This window comes from Bacillus rossius, chromosome 2, assembly GCF_032445375.1.
Source record: "Bacillus rossius redtenbacheri isolate Brsri chromosome 2, Brsri_v3, whole genome shotgun sequence".
Lineage (NCBI taxonomy): Eukaryota > Metazoa > Arthropoda > Insecta > Phasmatodea > Bacillidae > Bacillus > Bacillus rossius.
In genome coordinates this window covers 20,451,905-20,471,354 of record NC_086331.1, presented here as the reverse complement: position 1 = coordinate 20,471,354, position 19,450 = coordinate 20,451,905, and the positions used below count along the sequence as shown (strand labels likewise).

General features: G+C 33.7%; 1 protein-coding gene across 2 annotated transcripts in view; it reads right to left on the bottom strand.

The window, feature by feature from the left end:
* The window catches only part of LOC134529154 (protein Malvolio), a 62,171-nt gene extending 45,529 nt beyond the window's left edge, over positions 1-16,642 (bottom strand). Inside the window, exons 1-2 of one of the 2 annotated variants that reach the window (XM_063362933.1) lie at positions 16,213-16,642; positions 2,357-2,528 (exon numbers count right to left, since the gene is read on the bottom strand). In XM_063362933.1, the coding sequence (XP_063219003.1) occupies positions 2,357-2,524 (168 nt within the window). In that variant the 5' untranslated portion in view covers positions 2,525-2,528; positions 16,213-16,642. The remainder of the gene's footprint in view (positions 1-2,356; positions 2,529-16,212) is intronic. The other variant, XM_063362932.1, reaches the window with a different exon arrangement.
* Positions 16,643-19,450: the final 2,808 nt, after the last annotated feature.

The following is a 19,450-nucleotide window of genomic DNA, read 5'->3' as shown; positions in this document are numbered from 1 at the left end:
AGCTCTAGTGCTGAAACCAGCCACTTATCAGACCAGGGGTTTCATTTTGCGATTTCATTTATACAAATAGGACTAATATTACTGTTAAAATGTGTCATGGTATTTTATCTCAAGGCAAATTAACTGATCAATTTAAGTAACGAAAAAGCAAATATGAAACACACATTTGCAACATTGCATAAAAACTAAAAATAGGTGAAATTGATTGGCTAACTGGAAAGACAACATGCAAGAACAATAATAAACTGATTGTTAAATGTTTAAAAAATAATGCCTCAATTATAAAAACTTACTATTTTTAAGTAATTATTTTTATCTTTTCATTAGGGGATATATTAATTAGAAAAGTAAATATTCTCCAAATTAAACAGTTATAAGTTTGTCTCTTCCATCACTAAAATAATGCATGTTACTAGTGTCATAAGAAATAAACCATAATACAGCATGTAACATTTAAAAAAATCTGACATATCTTAAAATATTATTTGTCAGATGATTATATGATTCAAGTTTATAGTCATTTATTTTTAATCATTTAGGTACTTAAAATTGTTGGATGCATACGGACAGAAATACTGACAGTAATAAAATTAATGCCGAAACATGCAACCAAAAACTATTTCATACTTACAAATGTCTTATAATTAAGGAGGGAAAGAATTAGCATTGAATTGCAACAAAACTGAAATAACACAATGCATGTCAATACTGAAATGGAAGTATAAAAATGCTAAGTTAAGTAATGAAACTAAACAGCTTTTAAACAAATATTATCAGTTCAAAACATAAAAAAAAATTATTTCAATGTACATGATTTAGTAAATATCATTATTTTAGCAAGAAGTTTCTACCAGAATGTATGAGCCAAATTACCTGGAAACATTAATAATTATACTCTTATGTGACTGTGTATCTCTATAATTTATTTCTTTTTTCATTACTGATGTTGGTGCATTTTCAAATACACATGTTTTATGATTTATTTTGATTGCTCTGAGAAAATCTGTCCCAGACATACACACTCACAAATAACTAATAACATTTTATTTTAAAATACATCACATATTTAAACTAATTACAATAGGCTTAGTGAAATTTAGATTCTTAAGAAACATTTTATTGCTGTATTTTTTTGAGAAACACACAATCTTTGTAAATAATGAGAATGTATGAAAATAAATCCAATTATACCACAATCTCCTTTTTAAAAATAAAATAAACCTAAAAATAAAACTACAAAATCTTATCTCTACTTATGATTAGTTACAACTATGAAGTGGCCAAGTTTAATATAAATGTACGTAAGTGTTAACCTATAATATGCTGTTAAAATAATATTTAACATTGACAAGTCAGTACTGTCACTTTAAGTGCTGGGAACAACACAGTTCAGATCACAATTGGATTGGTTGGTTACTTTTCCAAGAGGACAGATGTCAAAAGCAACCACAGCATTACTGGTAAATAAACTGCAGAAAATAATAAGTATGAGGGTATTGAAACAATTTGCAATACTTTATACTGGTTTATGGTAGTAAATTTAGTTTGGAAGTGCTAAACAAAGAAACCCCTTGTTAAAAGTGTATAAAGTAGAGATGGGCCAATAAAATCTTCAAATTCCATGAAATCCTTAACATTCAAAGGATTTGATATTTAGGAAAAAAAAAATTTGAAGGAAAATATTAAATAAAATGAAGTAAATTAAAAATTCAACACTGATAACCTCTGAAGTTTACTAGATCAATTGTTTTCTTCATACTTTTCCTGTTACCATTCCCGAAGATATTGTACTTTTAACATAAAATAATATAAATAAAATTACAATATGTATTCATTTTGGAAACTTAATTTGTAAAACAACCATTTAAAGGGTAGAATATTTTAACACCATAGTTAATATTTTTCATTAATTTAAGCATTATCGAATTTTTGACCCGTGACACCTAGATTTGGATTTGAGAGATATATTAGAGGCACTCTCTGGGATTCAAATTCAAGATTCAGATTCGAGAAAAATGGGTTTTGACCCATCACTAGTATAAAGTACTCATTGTTAATAAGTGATAAAATAAATAACTTATGAAGAACACAAAGTATAAATCAGCAGAGGTGTGATAAAACAAAATGAAAGTAGATTTTTTGTTTTAACCTTTCTGAATTATATTACTGCCATATGCAATTTTAATAAAACTAAAAAAAAAAAATCTTGGGATTGGAATGTGATGTCTACAGTTACATCCACAATTTGTGCCAACCTTTTACTTCATGCCTTTATATTTAAATTATGTAATAATTTTTTCCCACCAAATGGAATGCCAGTATTTTCTCTGACCATAACTGTAAAATCTGTACTCACATCGCTACTTTCTGGGATTGGTATCTTTTCCTCACTGAAGTATGTATTTTTACCCGAGGACAAGATTGTGTTCTCAGAAATGACGGAAGTGACACTGCCACTAGCTATGGGCGATGGCGTTTGTTGCGTGCTGTCTGGTTCTTCAGTCTTTTTGTGAGGTGGCATCATGAATCTGGTGACAAAAACAAAAAACCCCATTAAGTTACAAAACAACAAATTTTCATTTGACTCACACCTGCACACCAGTTTCAACAAGTGTTACCGAGAAACGTACATGCATATGTACCGGTACAATACGACTTTTCTTTACACAAATGACATACTTATTAGTGAGTGCGTAGTGTGAGTACAGCTTGGATTTGCATTGGTGACGATGGTAACAAGATATACTTACACACTGTACATTGCAGGCTCTTACCCTCTTAACCTATAAAACATTGACATAAATAATTTAATTATTTTTTATATGTATTTCTTACTTTAAACACTTGCGGCAGTTGGGACCGAGCAATCGGAGCGGGGAAGCTGGGAGGAGTGGGTGGCCTCTCGACTAAGAAAGTACACGGGGCTGCTCTGACTTCCCAACCCAGCCAAACCGTAGGGACTGCAGTTGCTGGTCTTCTCTGCCGTGAGTGCTTTTCCTAGTAGTGTTTTTTGCTATTATTATTATTATTGTTGATTATTTTATGTTCTCATATTTATTTATTTATTTATTTATTTACCAATTTGTTACATGCCTACCGACGGCATAAGGCCATGGGTGGTAGGCACGATAAACATAAAAAATTACATAGACAAAACAACCACATGAAACCAAACAAATAGGACAATACTATAATAACACATACACAAGACAACACAGCAGGCAACTAACAGATAAACAAAAATTAGTTTCATAAATATATAACAACAATAAAGATAATCAAGAAACTGTTTATAAAAAAAAATTACATATGGTAGCATTATTAACCTTAAAAATATGAAATTTAAATTAAGATAAGAAAAATTGTTTTATATTTAAATTATTTTTTGATAGAGAGAAATAGCAACCATGTTTATTAAATTTTGATGTAATTCTGTATAATATATCATTTGTTTTGCCTAAGGAGCATAATAAATGTGCCTGTCGACTGTTATAGGTGGGTACTTTAATCCCAGTATTTTCTAGAATATAATTTAATTTTGTTTTATTAGTATAACAGTTATAGATAAAAAGGACATCCATTGTATATGTCTGGTGTTTCTGTTGTGCCAGTCATTTTTTGTTAAGGTCACTGAAAATGCGCACGACTTCATGTGCTGGCCAACTGTGGATGTGGCTACCTGCTATGGTTTCGCCTCACGTACAGCTTGCCTACTTTGGTGCCGATGAGGGGGAGTGACCAGGTTCTGGTTTTGTTTTATTTTTGTTATGTATTTCACTTTCTGTTTTGTACCTATCTGTATCTGTTGTGCCCACCACTAAAGCCCTAGGCTGTAGGTGGGCATGTTACAAACATCAATAAATAAATTTAATAAAATAAACAGTCATGGGGACTGTCGACAGAAATTAAAACTTAAAACTTTGTTTTTAAATGTGTAATATGACATAATTTCTACGTCAAATATACGTAATAAAATGATTTTGGTATTATATCAGTATGATGTCAGCATGATATCACTTATCCTTACATCATTTTTTAGTCACAACAGATGTCAGTGGTATGTCATAATTACGTAAAAATTCATTACCTAGTTATGACTTACCAGTGATGTCAAACCTAGGTCGTGTGTTCACTGGGCAATGCACAGTATACACAAATTAAACTTTTCACGTGGTCAATTTAACTACACTCACTGCTACTACAGCATGTCGGTGACGCGAACTCACAAGATTTTACCCATACAAAAAGAGTCCAACACACACATGATAAAGTCGAGTAAATACAATGTATTAGTGTATATAGGCCCTATGCGTGTACATGTACACAGGCCGGTGCGCGTCGCCAGTCTGGCGCAACACGTCACGAGCATGTCAGTGACGCCAACCCATAAGTTTTGCCCCTACCAAAAATTGCTCAATGCGGCTAAAGACGTTTTCACTTCAATAAAAAGTACATAAAATAATTTTCAGTACTTGGTTAGGTTTTCTGTTTCAGTTAAAATAATGGCTGATTATATTTCAGAGGTAGTCGTATGTTAGCAATGGGTTGTTTTGTTTTTATTTCTCACTAGTTCATGTTTGTAAGTATGTGTGTTAATTTAATTAATTTAAACTTTTCAAGCCGCCAAAAGTTATTATTACCTATTTGGCTGTTTGGTTAAGTTTTCAAGTGTAATCATATATTTTTATTTAATTTTTTGTTATTATCCTTCCAAAGCATGATGATCCAAAATGACGGTAAATTATATCAGATCAGTGTTAGACAGACGAGAGAGAGAGAGAGAGAGAGAGAGAGCGATAAAGAGAGGCAGATATGCCCCAGCGTGAGAACTCAAGGACAAATGTATCATCAAAGTGGATAGAAACAAAGAAGGGAAAGCCCCTAGTTATATGTATGCAGAGTTTTTTCATTTCTTGTAACTTGTGCTTTGATTGGTTGATTTTTAAAAGTGTCTTAAGCTTCTATGTGATTGGTTGTGGAGGATGTGACCACCTCCCTGTTTTGTGGATGAAGGTAGTCAGGTTGGTCGTTAGTCTTGTTGTGGTCGTGGTACCGAAGGGTTGCGATCGGGCAATAGCTCGAAAAATAATATAATTATGTAGTTAAGAAACAAATTTTGCAGCTGCTGTCTGGACAGTGCTGATTTATAAACATTTTTGGACATGTTATTTAGAATTTGTTGACTGCAGTTGTCAGTGTTAAGCCCGCAACGAGACTTTAAAATTATTTTTTAGTTGTCGTTCCCAGGACAAGAGTTGTTGGCCTGCACCGGAGTTTGTTCATAACCATGGGATATTAATATCATTAATAAATCTTTGCTTTGTCAGACATTTCGGAACCATTTTAAAGTAAATTGTTTTCTTAAAGCAACAAACTTTTTGTGATCTCTTGTGAATTATCTGGAACAGTGTTGTGGTCAGAAGATGGCGGCCTTTGTGCTAATGTGAATTTTTGGTAAAGGATAATAAAAAGCAAGTAAAATCAGTCACAGTCCCAGACACTTTATTTTCATCATGAATCATTTATAGCTAAAGGTTTTACAAAATTTGAACAGTATTTTTGGACCCAACAAATTCTTCAAGTGTTTTTATGTACCTATGTGCAATTCAGGCCAAAGCTAGCCAGTAAAGTTTGGGTTGGTAACACTTTCACTAAGCACATCTTCCCCTTTGTTAGTAACAAATGTAGACTGTTTTCTCTTAGGAAATAACTTTTGAAATAAATCTGTGGTAATGAGGTTAAAATCACAGATTTTTACTGCAGTAGAGCACAAAAAGGCAGCAACATTTCAGTTTTCATAATAATGCTGATATTTTCCTATTTTTTTTAAATTAAAAAATAAATAAATTAGAATACTTTTTTAATAGCTGTAAAACCAATTAAGAAAACAAAAAAGAAAACCTAGTAGTATGGATTTTCTCTCTTCCTGATTACAGTGATGTAGAATATCTCACTCAGCAGACATTGTTGTAACTGCAAAAATTCTAAAGGTCTACAGAATATATTAAGAAGATCTGACCCATTTCAGATCATTATTTTACATTTATGATAAGCACTATTAAAACCTGTGGACTTTTTTAGTGGCTTAACTTTCACAAAACAAAAAAAACTTTATATTGCATAACACTTTGAATATTTAGCATAAATTTTTAACATTTTTCTAACATATCAGTGAGGAGAATTAAATGGAATACAGAACCAAAACATTTTAGGTTTAAAGGCAGTGCAACAAGCTACTTAATGGTGTGAATTTATCTCAGAAAAATTTCAAAATTCTTCAAAACTAAGGATTTTGAAGGTTAAGCATCTCACTAGGGTTACTGTTTTGGTTATCCTATCAAAGCTATATGCAATTTAATACTCACACCATTCAACTAATCCTGCACTGACCTTCTTTCTGTACAAATGAGGACCTCAAAACAGAACTATTTTTTACTTTAAATAAATTTTTTTACTATTCCTCGGAACCTTTCTATAGTAACACTCTAAGGCTAAGAGACAAATAAAAAATTTAACATTGATACAATATTGTAAATAGTCTTAATTGTAGTAAACTGAACTTCACAAATGCCATGAAACAACTTGAAATTAAATAAAAAACTGCAACATTTTCATGCTAATTTTAACACTTCTGAAATAAACCTTTGAAAGAAAATCTCTGCCCTTAATGGCACAGAACTTAACTTAAACACAGCTTAATGAACAACCAGAACAGTTAGCAGGAAATCAAGAAAAGTATTCTAATTTTATAGTGTCTAGTTATTCAAATCGCCACCAATGAAAATGGAACTTTTTTTTAAATTGCAATTGATAACTGGGGACGTACCACAACGCCGAACGTACAATAACGCCGAATGCCATATTGACTACAACGCCGACAGCTAGAAAACTGCTGTGTACCACAACGCCGAAATGCATTAACGCCGAAAAATTTCATTGCAGGACTGCCACAAAGGTTAGGTTAGGTTAGGTTAGGTAAGGTAAGGTAAGGTAAGGTAAGGTAAGGTAAGGTTAGGTAAGGTAAGGTTAGGTTAGGCTAGCCTAGGTTAGGTTAGGTTAGGTTAGGTTGTGGTATTTTGGCATTACGACACATTTAAGAAACACACACATTCATTCAGTTGTTTTTCATTTTGCACCTGTGGCCCCCCCCTCCCCGTAGCAACATTTTTTGGCGTTACTGTATTTCGGCGTTGTGGTACACAGCATTTTTCTAGCTGTCGGCGTTGCGGTCAATTTGGCATTCGGCATTGTGGTATTTTGGCGTTGTGGTAACGACCCTTGATAACTGCCACAATAAAAACATATTGTTACGAAAGCTAGCAATAATGCTGGCCAGCAGCAGCAGGGAAGCGATGCAAGCAGTATCTGAGCCTCTATTACCGCTGCACGGTAATCATATTAGCAATGACACCTCCCTACCCCCTTCCCCTTCTCCAGTGCTTTCCCGTTGAACCCAGGGATTCTCTGTATCTCTCGAGGGTTGGGCGGTTTCCAGAGTCCCGTCTGCGTGAGTGGCGTAACTAGGGTACCATTGTTCTCAAAGCTCTGAGTGTTAAGTCAATGATTCTGATGACACGACACTTCTGAGGGCTGCGAAACTCTTCGAGAACAGGACTTGGCAGGTATATAAACGGAAAGATTGACCTGCCAGGCCGTGAAGTGAAGCGGATGAGTGACCCCGTGCGAGTGTTAACCGGGCGACGAGCGGACATCATGTACTAAGGTTGAATCAAAGTAATGTGACTAGCCTTGTTGTCCAGTCCTGAAATGTTGATTAAAAACTGCTCGTTGTTTTGAAGTTACCAATTCATGTTTTAAGGGTTAACCTTTTTGTATCATCAGAAAAGGGACTCATCACCCTTCCTTTCTTTTAAAAAGGTTTAAGATGAGTGGTGGAGAAACACCCCCAGTATTCTGATATCCACATAGGGCCTTAAGGATATCATGAATCAGTTTAGATATTGATCCCGGTAAAATTCACCTCTATTTCCCTTCCCATCATCCATCATATTCATTTCATTATCACTTTTTGCATTTCCACTTTCCGTTCATGTCCATCTTTACGGTCGACGCAGGATTAGAAAGTCGACGGCCGTAAAAAAATTTACTAGGTTCCAAGCATCAACCACATGAAACAATAAAACTTAAAAACATATTTTTTTTTATTTTAACTAGTAATACACAATAAGTGAATGAATGTCTCATCAACACTGATTTATTTGGAGACGAGGGTTGATGAAAATGAAGCATTGCTGTGATGAATGAGTGGGGGAAACAGGAGCACCCCGAGAAAACACACACATTTCCCACTTATAAAAAAATCAGAGTTTGACCTCACCCGAAAGGGAACTCAAGATTGCCTTGGTGGGAGACACGTGATCTGAATACTCAACGTCTGTGGCCCATAGGCATATCCAGAAGGGGACAACTCCCACCCACCCCCATTTTAAATTTGGAAAAAAAAAAACAAGCAAGGCCCTGTAGTTGCAGATAATTTGTAACTAATCCACACAAACTATAATTTAAAAAAAATTTCATAAATAATGTTTTTTCCTTTTGTTATTGCATGGCCTCATGGACCCTCCTACCCCATGGAAAAGCCCCCCCCCCCGTCCTTTTCCCCTTACGGGATTAAAAAATATACACCCCCTCAACCCCCTTTTCTGTTTTGAGCTGGTACACACCCTTGCTATGGCCCCTGGTACAAAACCAGACACACACCCAAGTCATTAGTGATATCAGAATAAATCCAACATTATTTTTTTCCTTATGGTGTCAATAGCTCACTGTCAATCTATCTGGGTTTACATAAGAAAACCCTTTAGATCCGAGTTTAAACTGCAATGATTTATGTACTTTGAAGGTTGGCTCCAAAACTGTTCTGATAGGCACTAATATCCTACACTTCACACATCCACAATATTGAGGCATGAATACAAATCATTACGCTTATAAACTCAGATAAGAATTTTAAAGTTTCCAATCAAAAGCAAATAAACAATAATCAACATTCAGTAAACACATTAAAATAAGCTACATACAGCCTGTGTACGATTTTAACTTCAATGACAGGAGATCATCACAGATCCTAATAATATTATAATAAAAACCTAAATATATTTTAAAGGTCACAGAGAACATTTCAATGGCTTCCAAATGAGTAGGCAAGCACGCAACTTCCCAACTAAGTTTTAATAATAGTACTAGTGTTATAAAAATATCTTACTAAATGCACACAATCAAACTCGAATTTATATCCTTGATAAGCCTAGATAAATACTTAGTATGAACACAGTTAAGCACTGAAAATTCAGGCCTAAACCAAGCCAAACCGAAAAGGTGAAGAAAGTTAGCCGAATTATATCCAGACATCAATCACAATGTCACGTCTGCAGATAGTGACTTCAGTGAACCCATCGTACAGATAAAGTGATATCTGATTAATATCAATTTTTTTCAATTAGGTTTTACGTCTCACCGATAGTGGGTTCATTAGACGGAAACACTGCACAGATTGGGAATACAGAGGAAGAAGTTGGCACTGTTATGTAGTAATGTACCATCGCAGTATCTTCCGTGGAAAAAAAAATCAAGACTGTTGAACCTAGATTTGAAACCCAGAACTCTAGAATATCAATATAGTACACACATTTATTTATATTTTTTTTAATGCTTAGGCTTAAAACAGTAGTATCATGAATTATTTTGCTTCTAATATTTCATGTTTTTGCACATAATTTTAATAAATTCATAATATGAACATATTTAACTGTCTAAAAATGACTTTTTCACTGAAAAACTATGGTTTCTGTGGTTTTGGCAAACACTAATGTTTATTTATTTATGAACAATATGCTAAAAATAAAGAGTTTTAAGATGAAAGCTAAACACAAACAGTTAATCAAAAACTCTATACTACATTATTCCAAGCTTTCAGTTATTTCACACAAAAGTGACGTAGGTAAATGTTTTGCTTGCATCATGTTATGCTCAGACGAGCTCCAAATCCTTGTATATTTTTTTTAAGAAGAATCTAAAATTATGTGCTATGTAAAAAAGTGTAATAAAAATGACAAAATTGCAAGATGATAAAAAATAAATACATGTACAATAGAGACAAGCGGTATTGGGACCATGTAGCACAGTGAAATCAAAAAAAGATAGGTTTATGTTAACAGGACTTTATTTTTACGATAGGCTCCAAACCACTTGGATCTAAGTATTTCACTCTGACAGGTAGGGGACTTAGCCAAGTACACTATAGTACAGCTAGAATAAATTATGGACTATGAAATTAGAGCCCAAGATAAATAATATAGCTAACTGAAGCTTACTGTCATTGATTACAAGTCAGTTCATTCCTAAAGTCAGCAATGGTTGGTGGAAAATTCTTACCAATGTTGACCACATAGGAAGGTTATATCATGAGTAAACAAGAACAGTAAATAATTCATTGCTGAGTGTTACATCAAAAATGTAAGCAGAGTTATCTAAGAGATAATAACAAATGATAAAAATACATAGTTATCATGCTGTGCTGTAATCACTCACTACTTTTCACTGAAATTATGGCACATTGTTGTGAAGGTATTATGTATCTATATATGTAAATTGAACATGTGGCAGTAAATGTTTTACAGTTACCATGTACAGCCAGGAGAAAAGAAAAATTTAAAGCATTTACACCCTTTTAAAATTCTTTTTTTAAATACTGGTTACAACTTAGCTTGTCATTTCTTCACCCTTACAAAAGTATTTTAAACATGGGTCATATTCCCAAAAAAATATTGTAGGTATATCTGATGGTTCAATTCCATCAGTAACATAATATAACTAGTGAGCACAAAATTCACCAACACAATCCAACAACAAAATTAAATTGTAAATAACTTGTAACTAAAAAGTTGGTTCCTACTCAGGCTGAAAGAAAATGATCACAGTATAGTAATATGTTAGATTTTGCAAGTCTTACATTGAATGCTTAAGTTAAGTACATTGTTCCATGACTCAATGCCTACTTACACGTGTAAAATTTGAACTGGTAGCTGCTGAATAAGGCTTGTTATATTTTGTTTCATTAATTTTTAAAATAAGAAATGGCATACTTATGATGTATTTATGTTTCTAAAAATGTTGAAAGTTTCACACTATTATCGATACATGAATGCTGATCACAAGACACAAATCAATATTAATTTTAAGAAGTTCCCACAGGATGTACAATGTGAAAGTAGATCAAATTTCCATCCTAGCTTATTGAGCAAGAAACACATGGACAATTCACACACTAAGTATAAGTACATGAATGCTATTTTACACAGAAAGTCAACCTTTAATTAATATTTTAATATAAATATTTAAAATAAATCTTTAATTAACATTGGAACAACTTTCTTTTAGTGTCAGCTAACTTACAGTACCGATGTCCTGGGTTTGAATTCGAGAAGATAAGGTCTGGATGTACATGGTGTCTTCTTAAAAGCTAATATTGTTCCTCTGTTGAAAATGCATCCTTAGTTGCAATAAAATGACATGTCCAAACAAGGGCATAACAGATTAAAACAGGCATTTTTCAGAATTCAACCTCTCTCATGGTGCTACCCAATAATAAACAATAACATAGAAAGAACATATGTAATTAATTAATAAAAACTGTTTTCACCGACAGTGCTTCTTAGCCTTGTTTTAATAAACACAGGGGCAATGACAGAAACTAAGGAACTGGAGGAAAATAATTTTGTCAGGCCCCTTTTCCTTTACTTAGCGTAGCATTTTCCAACCCCAAATTTAGAAAAAATCTCCATCCTGAACATTACCATAACTGTAAAGGTGATATACGGAAATCGCAGAACTTATAAGGATTCCAATAGATTTGATTAGATTTTTACAGACAATACACTGATTGAAAAAATACTGTGTATTGGTGCCAGGCCCGAAGAGTTTGCTGTGCCCCTTCCAATTGACGGCCCTGGATACACGACAAAAAAAAAATCCCATTTCGGGAAAGGGGCAGCTGCCCCTCCCCTTGCCGCCTCGAGGATAAAATAAATAAACATTTTACATTTTAGAATTGCATTAAATAAGACTTTAAATGTGCAAAAAAAAAATTTTAAAAACCAAAGCACTGGTTTTACACACAAGCCGATTAGATGGTAGTGCAGTACCAGATGCTAAAATTAGGTCTACCACTTCCATCAAACACCGCATGGCATCCAGTTTCACCTAAAGACTTAAGGCCCCCACACACAATCAGTCAAAACTGTCAGTTTGGACTTATCAGTTGGAACTTAACTGTGTGAGCAAGATTGTGGACTGATCAATTGGAACTGATGGTTTCCCATCAAATCGGAATGTGGGCTCGGGAACACTCAGTCTGACTGCAGAGTGTGGGAACAGCATCTCGCCAGTCCAAACAATCAGCTGAGTGTCGTGGCAGATATCTTTGTTTGTACCTACTCTTTGGTTACTTTGCAATTTTTTTCTCTATTATCTAACAAAAAGTGCAACTGCCATTACAACATCCAAACTTTCTTCCATATAATTTGAAGAAACGATAAATCCAACAGCAACCACAAGACTGATCGTGTGTAGGACGGCTTCTTTCAGTCCAAACTGTCAGTTGGGGCTGAGCAGTTTGAACTGGGAGCTGGACTAATCGTGTGTGGGGACCTATGGGATAGGAGTTTCTGACTGGTGAGCCAATAGTTCCGGGTTCAATTCCCAGCTTAATCAAGGATATAACCACTGTGCAGAAACATCTCCCCATGGCAATGACTGCGGATTCAAAACTACCTCCTGGCTAATCAACATATCATCATTAGGTTTTTAAGGCTCTCTCTCACACGCTATGTTGCATTTTAAATTTTTTCATCATTGCTTTATTTAAGGTATTTCAAAAAATTTAACTTGATACCTTCCTTGCATTTGTTGTTCTGCCACAAATACTTTCAAAAGATATTCACTTAGTGTAATATCATTGGTCTTCGTAAATATCATCACTTGCACGACTTTTTACAGCTATGATATTACACAAAGTGAATATCTGTTGAAAATATTTGTAACAGTTATCGACAGGAATCGAGTTAAAATTTTATAAATAACCCTTAAAAAAGTAATGATGAACAAATTAAAAAAAAATCAACATGGTGTGAGAAACACAGCCTTGAGATGAATCACTATTCTATACAATGAAACACAAAATTCTGACGGGTTATGAGGATGTAAAGTATCTCAGTTGAAAAAGATATTTTAGACACTTAGGTAAACCTACTTACACTAAGATTTTATTTTTTCCAATTTTATTTGTTTCGGGTCTTTTTCCTTCAAACCCTTACGGGCTAAATTTTGGAGAGGGAAGGGAGGAAGCAAATTTAATGAATTGAGTAGCTAAGTAAAACTTTGTAAAACAAAGTATTAAAAAAGTGCACATCTAAGAACGAGAAAAGAATTTCATTTATCCCTTAGCTGAAAGGGCTGGTAATGTTGAAGGTTGCCACTTATAGGAACTGAGAAAATAAAAATTATGTATCTAGAACTACTAATAAATTAATTCCCAGCTGGAAAACGTAAAATGTGTAACTCCAAACAGTTTATTAGCCTACAAGCTTTTTACTTTTCTTTTGTTTTCTTCATGTTAAAGTAGAATTATTGCATGTTACAGCACATTGTGTTATAGTTGTTACATTGCGTACTATTATTGTAGGTAAACATTCTGAAAAACACTACCCTTTAGCAAAAAGTTGACAATCTTAAATGCTTTATAAAAGTTCAGTATCATGTATCTAAGTTTATTCCTTTGATCCAGTTTGCATGATCCTGTGGTACATGATGCTTGCTGTTTAAATTTAGTACGTCGAAAGATCCTGCACATAACAAAACCTTGTAATATAAAAATGAATTATTATCTTACATTAATACAATCTTTTTTTTATTTAATTCAGGATCATTTACAGCATCATACCATCAGGATCAACGGATAACTTGGATACCCGCTACAGAACAAATACCCAATGCTTTTACCATATTTAACTGGTAGCTGCCCAAACCTAACCAATTCTTTCACTTTTATTATGATCATCTACATCTGAAAAAGCCTGTGTTTATTTTCGACGCTAGGTTTTCACATGTCTAAGTATTCATAACTCCAAAGAGCAAAAGGTTGGGTTAAGTTTGGTCAGTAACATAAAAAATAATATGAAATGTTTGTTAAAATATATCAGTACCATATTTAAAATAACGGAAATTCTGAAGGAGAACAACTTTTCCGTAAAAATTACAATAAAACTTCCTAAATGATTTATTGTACTTTCTGACATGTTTTCCAATCATTGTGTAAGAGGGCTTTGTAATACTTAAAGTAATTTACCAGTAATTGACAATTTTAAAGATTGGTTATGTTAGGTTAAGTAAATTAAAACTAGTGTAAAATTGTAGAATGGTTGGTTAGGTTAGGTCGGATACATTAACAATACTATGATTCTAAAAGAGGGTTAACTTTTCTGTGAAAATTCTAATAAAAATTTTTAAAAAAAGTTTATTTTTTTTCCCTGACATGTTTTTCAATCATTATATTGTGGAAAAGCAAGTGATCTGACTACTCAGCCATGGTAGCCCCTCCAACAGTAAATTTGAATTCATGGACTAAATGTGACATGGCATGCATGTTATTCTCCATAATTTTTTCTCTCATATCTAAAGAGCTTAGATAATTCTGAAGGAGAGCCTCTTATCTAAAACAAAAATAAAAATTCCTAAATCCTCGATTTACTTCCTGGTAGGTTTTCGAATCATTCAATATGAGGGCGTACTGATACTTCAAGTACTTTAACGGCTGTAATTTGTATATTTACATTATTTAAAGTAGTATTTACTCAAAAGCCGAAGTTCTGAGGTACCACCATGTCATTAATGCTAATAAGTATAGTACGTATAGATAGTATAGTAGTTTTATTGTCCAAGTCGACTACAAAAATATACAATTATATTGTACATGTAGTATAGGACTCGTCAAGAATATTAAACATTATAAATACACATTTAAGTACAATCATATACACATAAACAAAAATAATAGTAAAAAACTAATAATGTACGTATATCATAATAATAATAATACATTTTTAGCATAGTTTTGCATCCATTAAATCATTAATAGAATAAAAAACTGAATTCCAACAGCAAATCTTTTAGTTTTTTTTTAAATGCACAAAGTTAGTGTTCTGATTTCAAATGTGGTGGAAGTTTGTTATAAAGACATATAGCAGTGTATCTCGGACTATTTGCAAAACATTTTGTACGATGTTGTAGGTAATATATGAAAATTATTTTTTGTTCTAGTCGAATAATTATGTAAATTGAAATTCTGCAGTTCATTCAACTGTGAATGAGCAAATATAAGTAATTCATAAATGTATAATGATGGTAATGTTAAGACACCTAAGCTTTTGAAAAGTTGTCTGCATGAGGTACGATAATTTACATGCATTATTATACGTACAAATCTTTTCTGTATTCGAAAATTTTAGATGAGTCCGTGGAGTTACCCCAAAATATTATTCCATATCGTGAGGTTCAACATAACCAAAGTAAATAATTTTTAAAGCATTTAGATTAGTCAGTTTTGAAAATGTTCTCGTAGCAAATAAAATTGAGCTCATTTTTTTAGTTAAATGAGCAATATGAGATTTTCAATTAAGGTTCTTGTCAATATATATACGCACCTAGTATTTTGGTTGAATTTGATTGAGATATATTATCACTATTTATCAATAAAGTTGGGTCTTGCAAATTGTATAAGTTATTAAGTTTAAAATGCAGCCACGTTGTTTTTGTGTTATTAAGAATTAATTCATTAGCCTTAAACCAATCTATGATGTCCCAAGTTAAAATTTTGATATTTGCAATTAAACTTAAAGGGTTATCTCCATGTATAGATATATTAATGTCATCAGCATATAATACAATTTTCCCACTCTTAACATTTTTAGGCAAATCGTTAACGTATATAAGAAAAAGCAAAGGTCCTAGTACAGAACCCTGAACAGATATGTTTTGCCTATCTGAGTGAACTCCCCACTTCTAATACCCAGATCTCAGATTTCAGACGTTAAAACAAGGACAGAAATTGAGTTCATAGCTTTTATCCACTATTATGGTCTTTGAAATATAAAGATATAAACTTATAACTAAAAATAAAATAATAAAAAGTGTTACCTGCGAATGATTTAAAATCTGAAAAGTGAGTGGCACGTCCTTAAAAAAACACTTAAATATCACAAAATATAAAACCACGGCGCACAGATCTTCCTATAGCAGAAACATAGTAGACAAATAAAAACACCACCAATATTCGTAAACACAAGAGCACGCCACGTGCGACAAGCCTGCGATGTTGACGCTTGCGTCTGCGTCAGTCTTTTATTCTTTTTCCCCCACCACTTGTCTTAGTCGACAGCCTACCTTCTAAAGTGGTAACTAGCATATCGTCGATAACTCGATATGCTTTCACGTGCTGAAGTGCCCACGTAATTTTTTTTATCCGGTTTGATAACAGAAGGTGCCTGTTAATCCTACACAACTACAACCTCAGCAAAATACAACATCTATCTATGTGTTTAATGCCCTGGTGCGGTCTGGCGCGGCAAATGGGAGAAGGGGAACGTATCGAATCGAGTTGATCGACATATCTGAACTCGTCAAAAGTGTTGCGTAACGAAAGGCATGCAGTGGGGTGGGCAGCCTACTGTTCACAGACGAGAGAGCCAAAACCCGAAGTTCCCCGAAGTTCATGTTTTTTACCGTATCTTTAATGTAGCTATCCTAACCAAATCAACCTACCACAATGTTTTAAAGTATTTATAATGTAGCTAACCTAACCTAATTGACCATTAGTATCTTTTTATCAACACCGCCATATTTATTTACAATGAACAAATAAAAACCCGAAGATGCACGATCGGGCGTTTGGCTCTCTCGTCTGTGAGAAGAAGGTTGCCCCAGTCGGGCCCTTGCGCATGAGTTTTGAATTTTTATAACTTGCGTTACGAAAATTATTTTAACACGATTTAAAATTATATGAATTAAAGCAGTGCAATTTTATATATATATATATATATATATATATATATATATATATATATATATATATATATATAGTGTTTTTGGTTATTTGTAAGTGAAAATATAATTTATTACCTATGTAATAGATTGGGATATCCACAATTAGGCCTATTCGTTCAAGCTTGTGTGTATTTAAATCAAACTTTATTGTTTCGCTTACACTGTATTAACAATTATTAATCTTGAGCTTATTAAAATCAATTGTGCCTCTCGCATACCACAGGACCTGAGATTAGATCCTAGTTCGTCCAGCATATTTTATATCTTCGATAATTTCCTGAACTACTCCAGCACAATTTTCAGCTGGTTCCTTATTACAGGCCACGGCCGATTTGTACCCCAATATCCCTAATTAGTGTTTTTTGTTTACCATTTTTAATGACTTTAACACAATGTAATGTAAGGTAGGGTTCACAGTGTGTGTGTATGTGTGTGTATGAATGTGTGTATGTGTATATATATATATGTATGTATGTATATATATATATATATATATATATATATATATATATATATATATATATATATATATATATATAGCGAGTACATAGCAGGCCATGGCCATGAACACGACTGTGCACACGAGCTGTGTGAAATCGGATCACAAAATCTAAAATCTAGCTGTTAGTTTAAGCCAGTGAAATTTCACGATGTATCCGACAAATTTTGGTAGTTTTAGTAAATAACTTTATTAACTACCAAATGACGATCCCGTGAATTCTGACCAGCAGTTTGTGAACAGTCTTTCAACACGTAAATTAATTTGGGTTACATATGTAGAATAGTTCACAATCCTAACCACGAACCTTTTTTTTTTGTATTTACTGCTATTGAATTTTTATAATTAAATTCATTTATTTATTTATTTTTAACTAGAATTGTATTGAGCATTGTAAAATCGCGACCATTTCTTGTCACAATATGATTGATAAATATAAACAGTTCTAAGGTCCCGCCAAAATGGCACCCTACTCTCTTCTCTCATTGGTTATTGCGCCATGTATCCGTAACAGAAATATAATATGCCTACATATATATATTTATTTCTTTTCTATTGTCACGACCTCTCTCCTATGCACAAGACCGTCCTGTGGGTTGTTGTGAATCAGCAGGTTCGAAAACATGGCGGTCAAATCTTGTGCGCGTGACCTACTGTTACTGCCAGGGGCGTAGCCTGGGGCGAAGCCGGGGAGGGGGGGGGGGTTTAGGGGTTCAACCCCCCCCCCCCCCCCTAGCACCAAATCTTTAATTAATTTCTTATTCATCACTCAAACAAATTTCATATTAAAATTAATAAAAATTTTACCATTACAATATTTAAATTTAAGTACCGAAAACTGCTAAAATAGCACTATTTTACACCTTAAAATCCAAATTTTCCCGGGGAAGGACCCCCGGACCCCCCGCTTTAATACGGGGGGGCTATGCTTCTTAACACTCCCCATACACAAATCCTGGCTACGCCACTGGTTACTGCTAGGTATTGTTTTTCTTTTCAGTTGTGAACCCTGGCCTAAAAAGCAATAGTAATAAAAATGCCCAAAATAGTTATTTTTGTACTGACATGGGGTCTGCATAGGACTTTGATGCATAATGTCCAGGCACAGGGGCAGATGCAGGGGTAGTGATAGAAGGGATACACCCCCCCCCCCCCAGGAAATCCTAAAAAAATCTACCTCTCCCACCAACAGAATGAAAATAATTTGAAAGCAGACAGCGAGCAAAGTGGTTCTATCTCCCTGAATGAAATTATGCATACACTCCTGCTCAAGGATAAAAATTATAGGGTCATGTGATATGAAGCACTACGAAGATACGTCATTTGATCGGTTCACGTGATCTATGACGTCTGGCGGGGATGGTGCAGTAACGTGGAGCGGATCTGTTCGACCTGAGCTGGCGAACTTGAACTTCTGAGATTAGACAGCACCATCTCCATCTGACGTCATGAAAAGTATTCGCCAATGAGAAGCATAATGAGTACCTGCACATAAACTGTACAATCGCGTGAAAATAATTATTTCCTAGCGAACAAATTAATTTTAGGTTTTTACCATTTTGTGTTGGCACCGTTTCTTGCATATGTTTTCCGTTAAGTTGCTTTGAAACGGAAAGCCAAGTAACCGAAAATACAAATTAAAAAAAATTGTGAGGCATAAAAATAACAGGTTGGACATATATAGATATATTAGATTTACAATAAATTTATCGAAATTCCATTTTACACATTGCCATCGATCTCTATCATGTATAAAGCTCTTGAGTAAACAAAAAAATATCATGTAGAGCAGTATACTGTGAGATGCTCTCTATAGGTATATTATGATGTGAA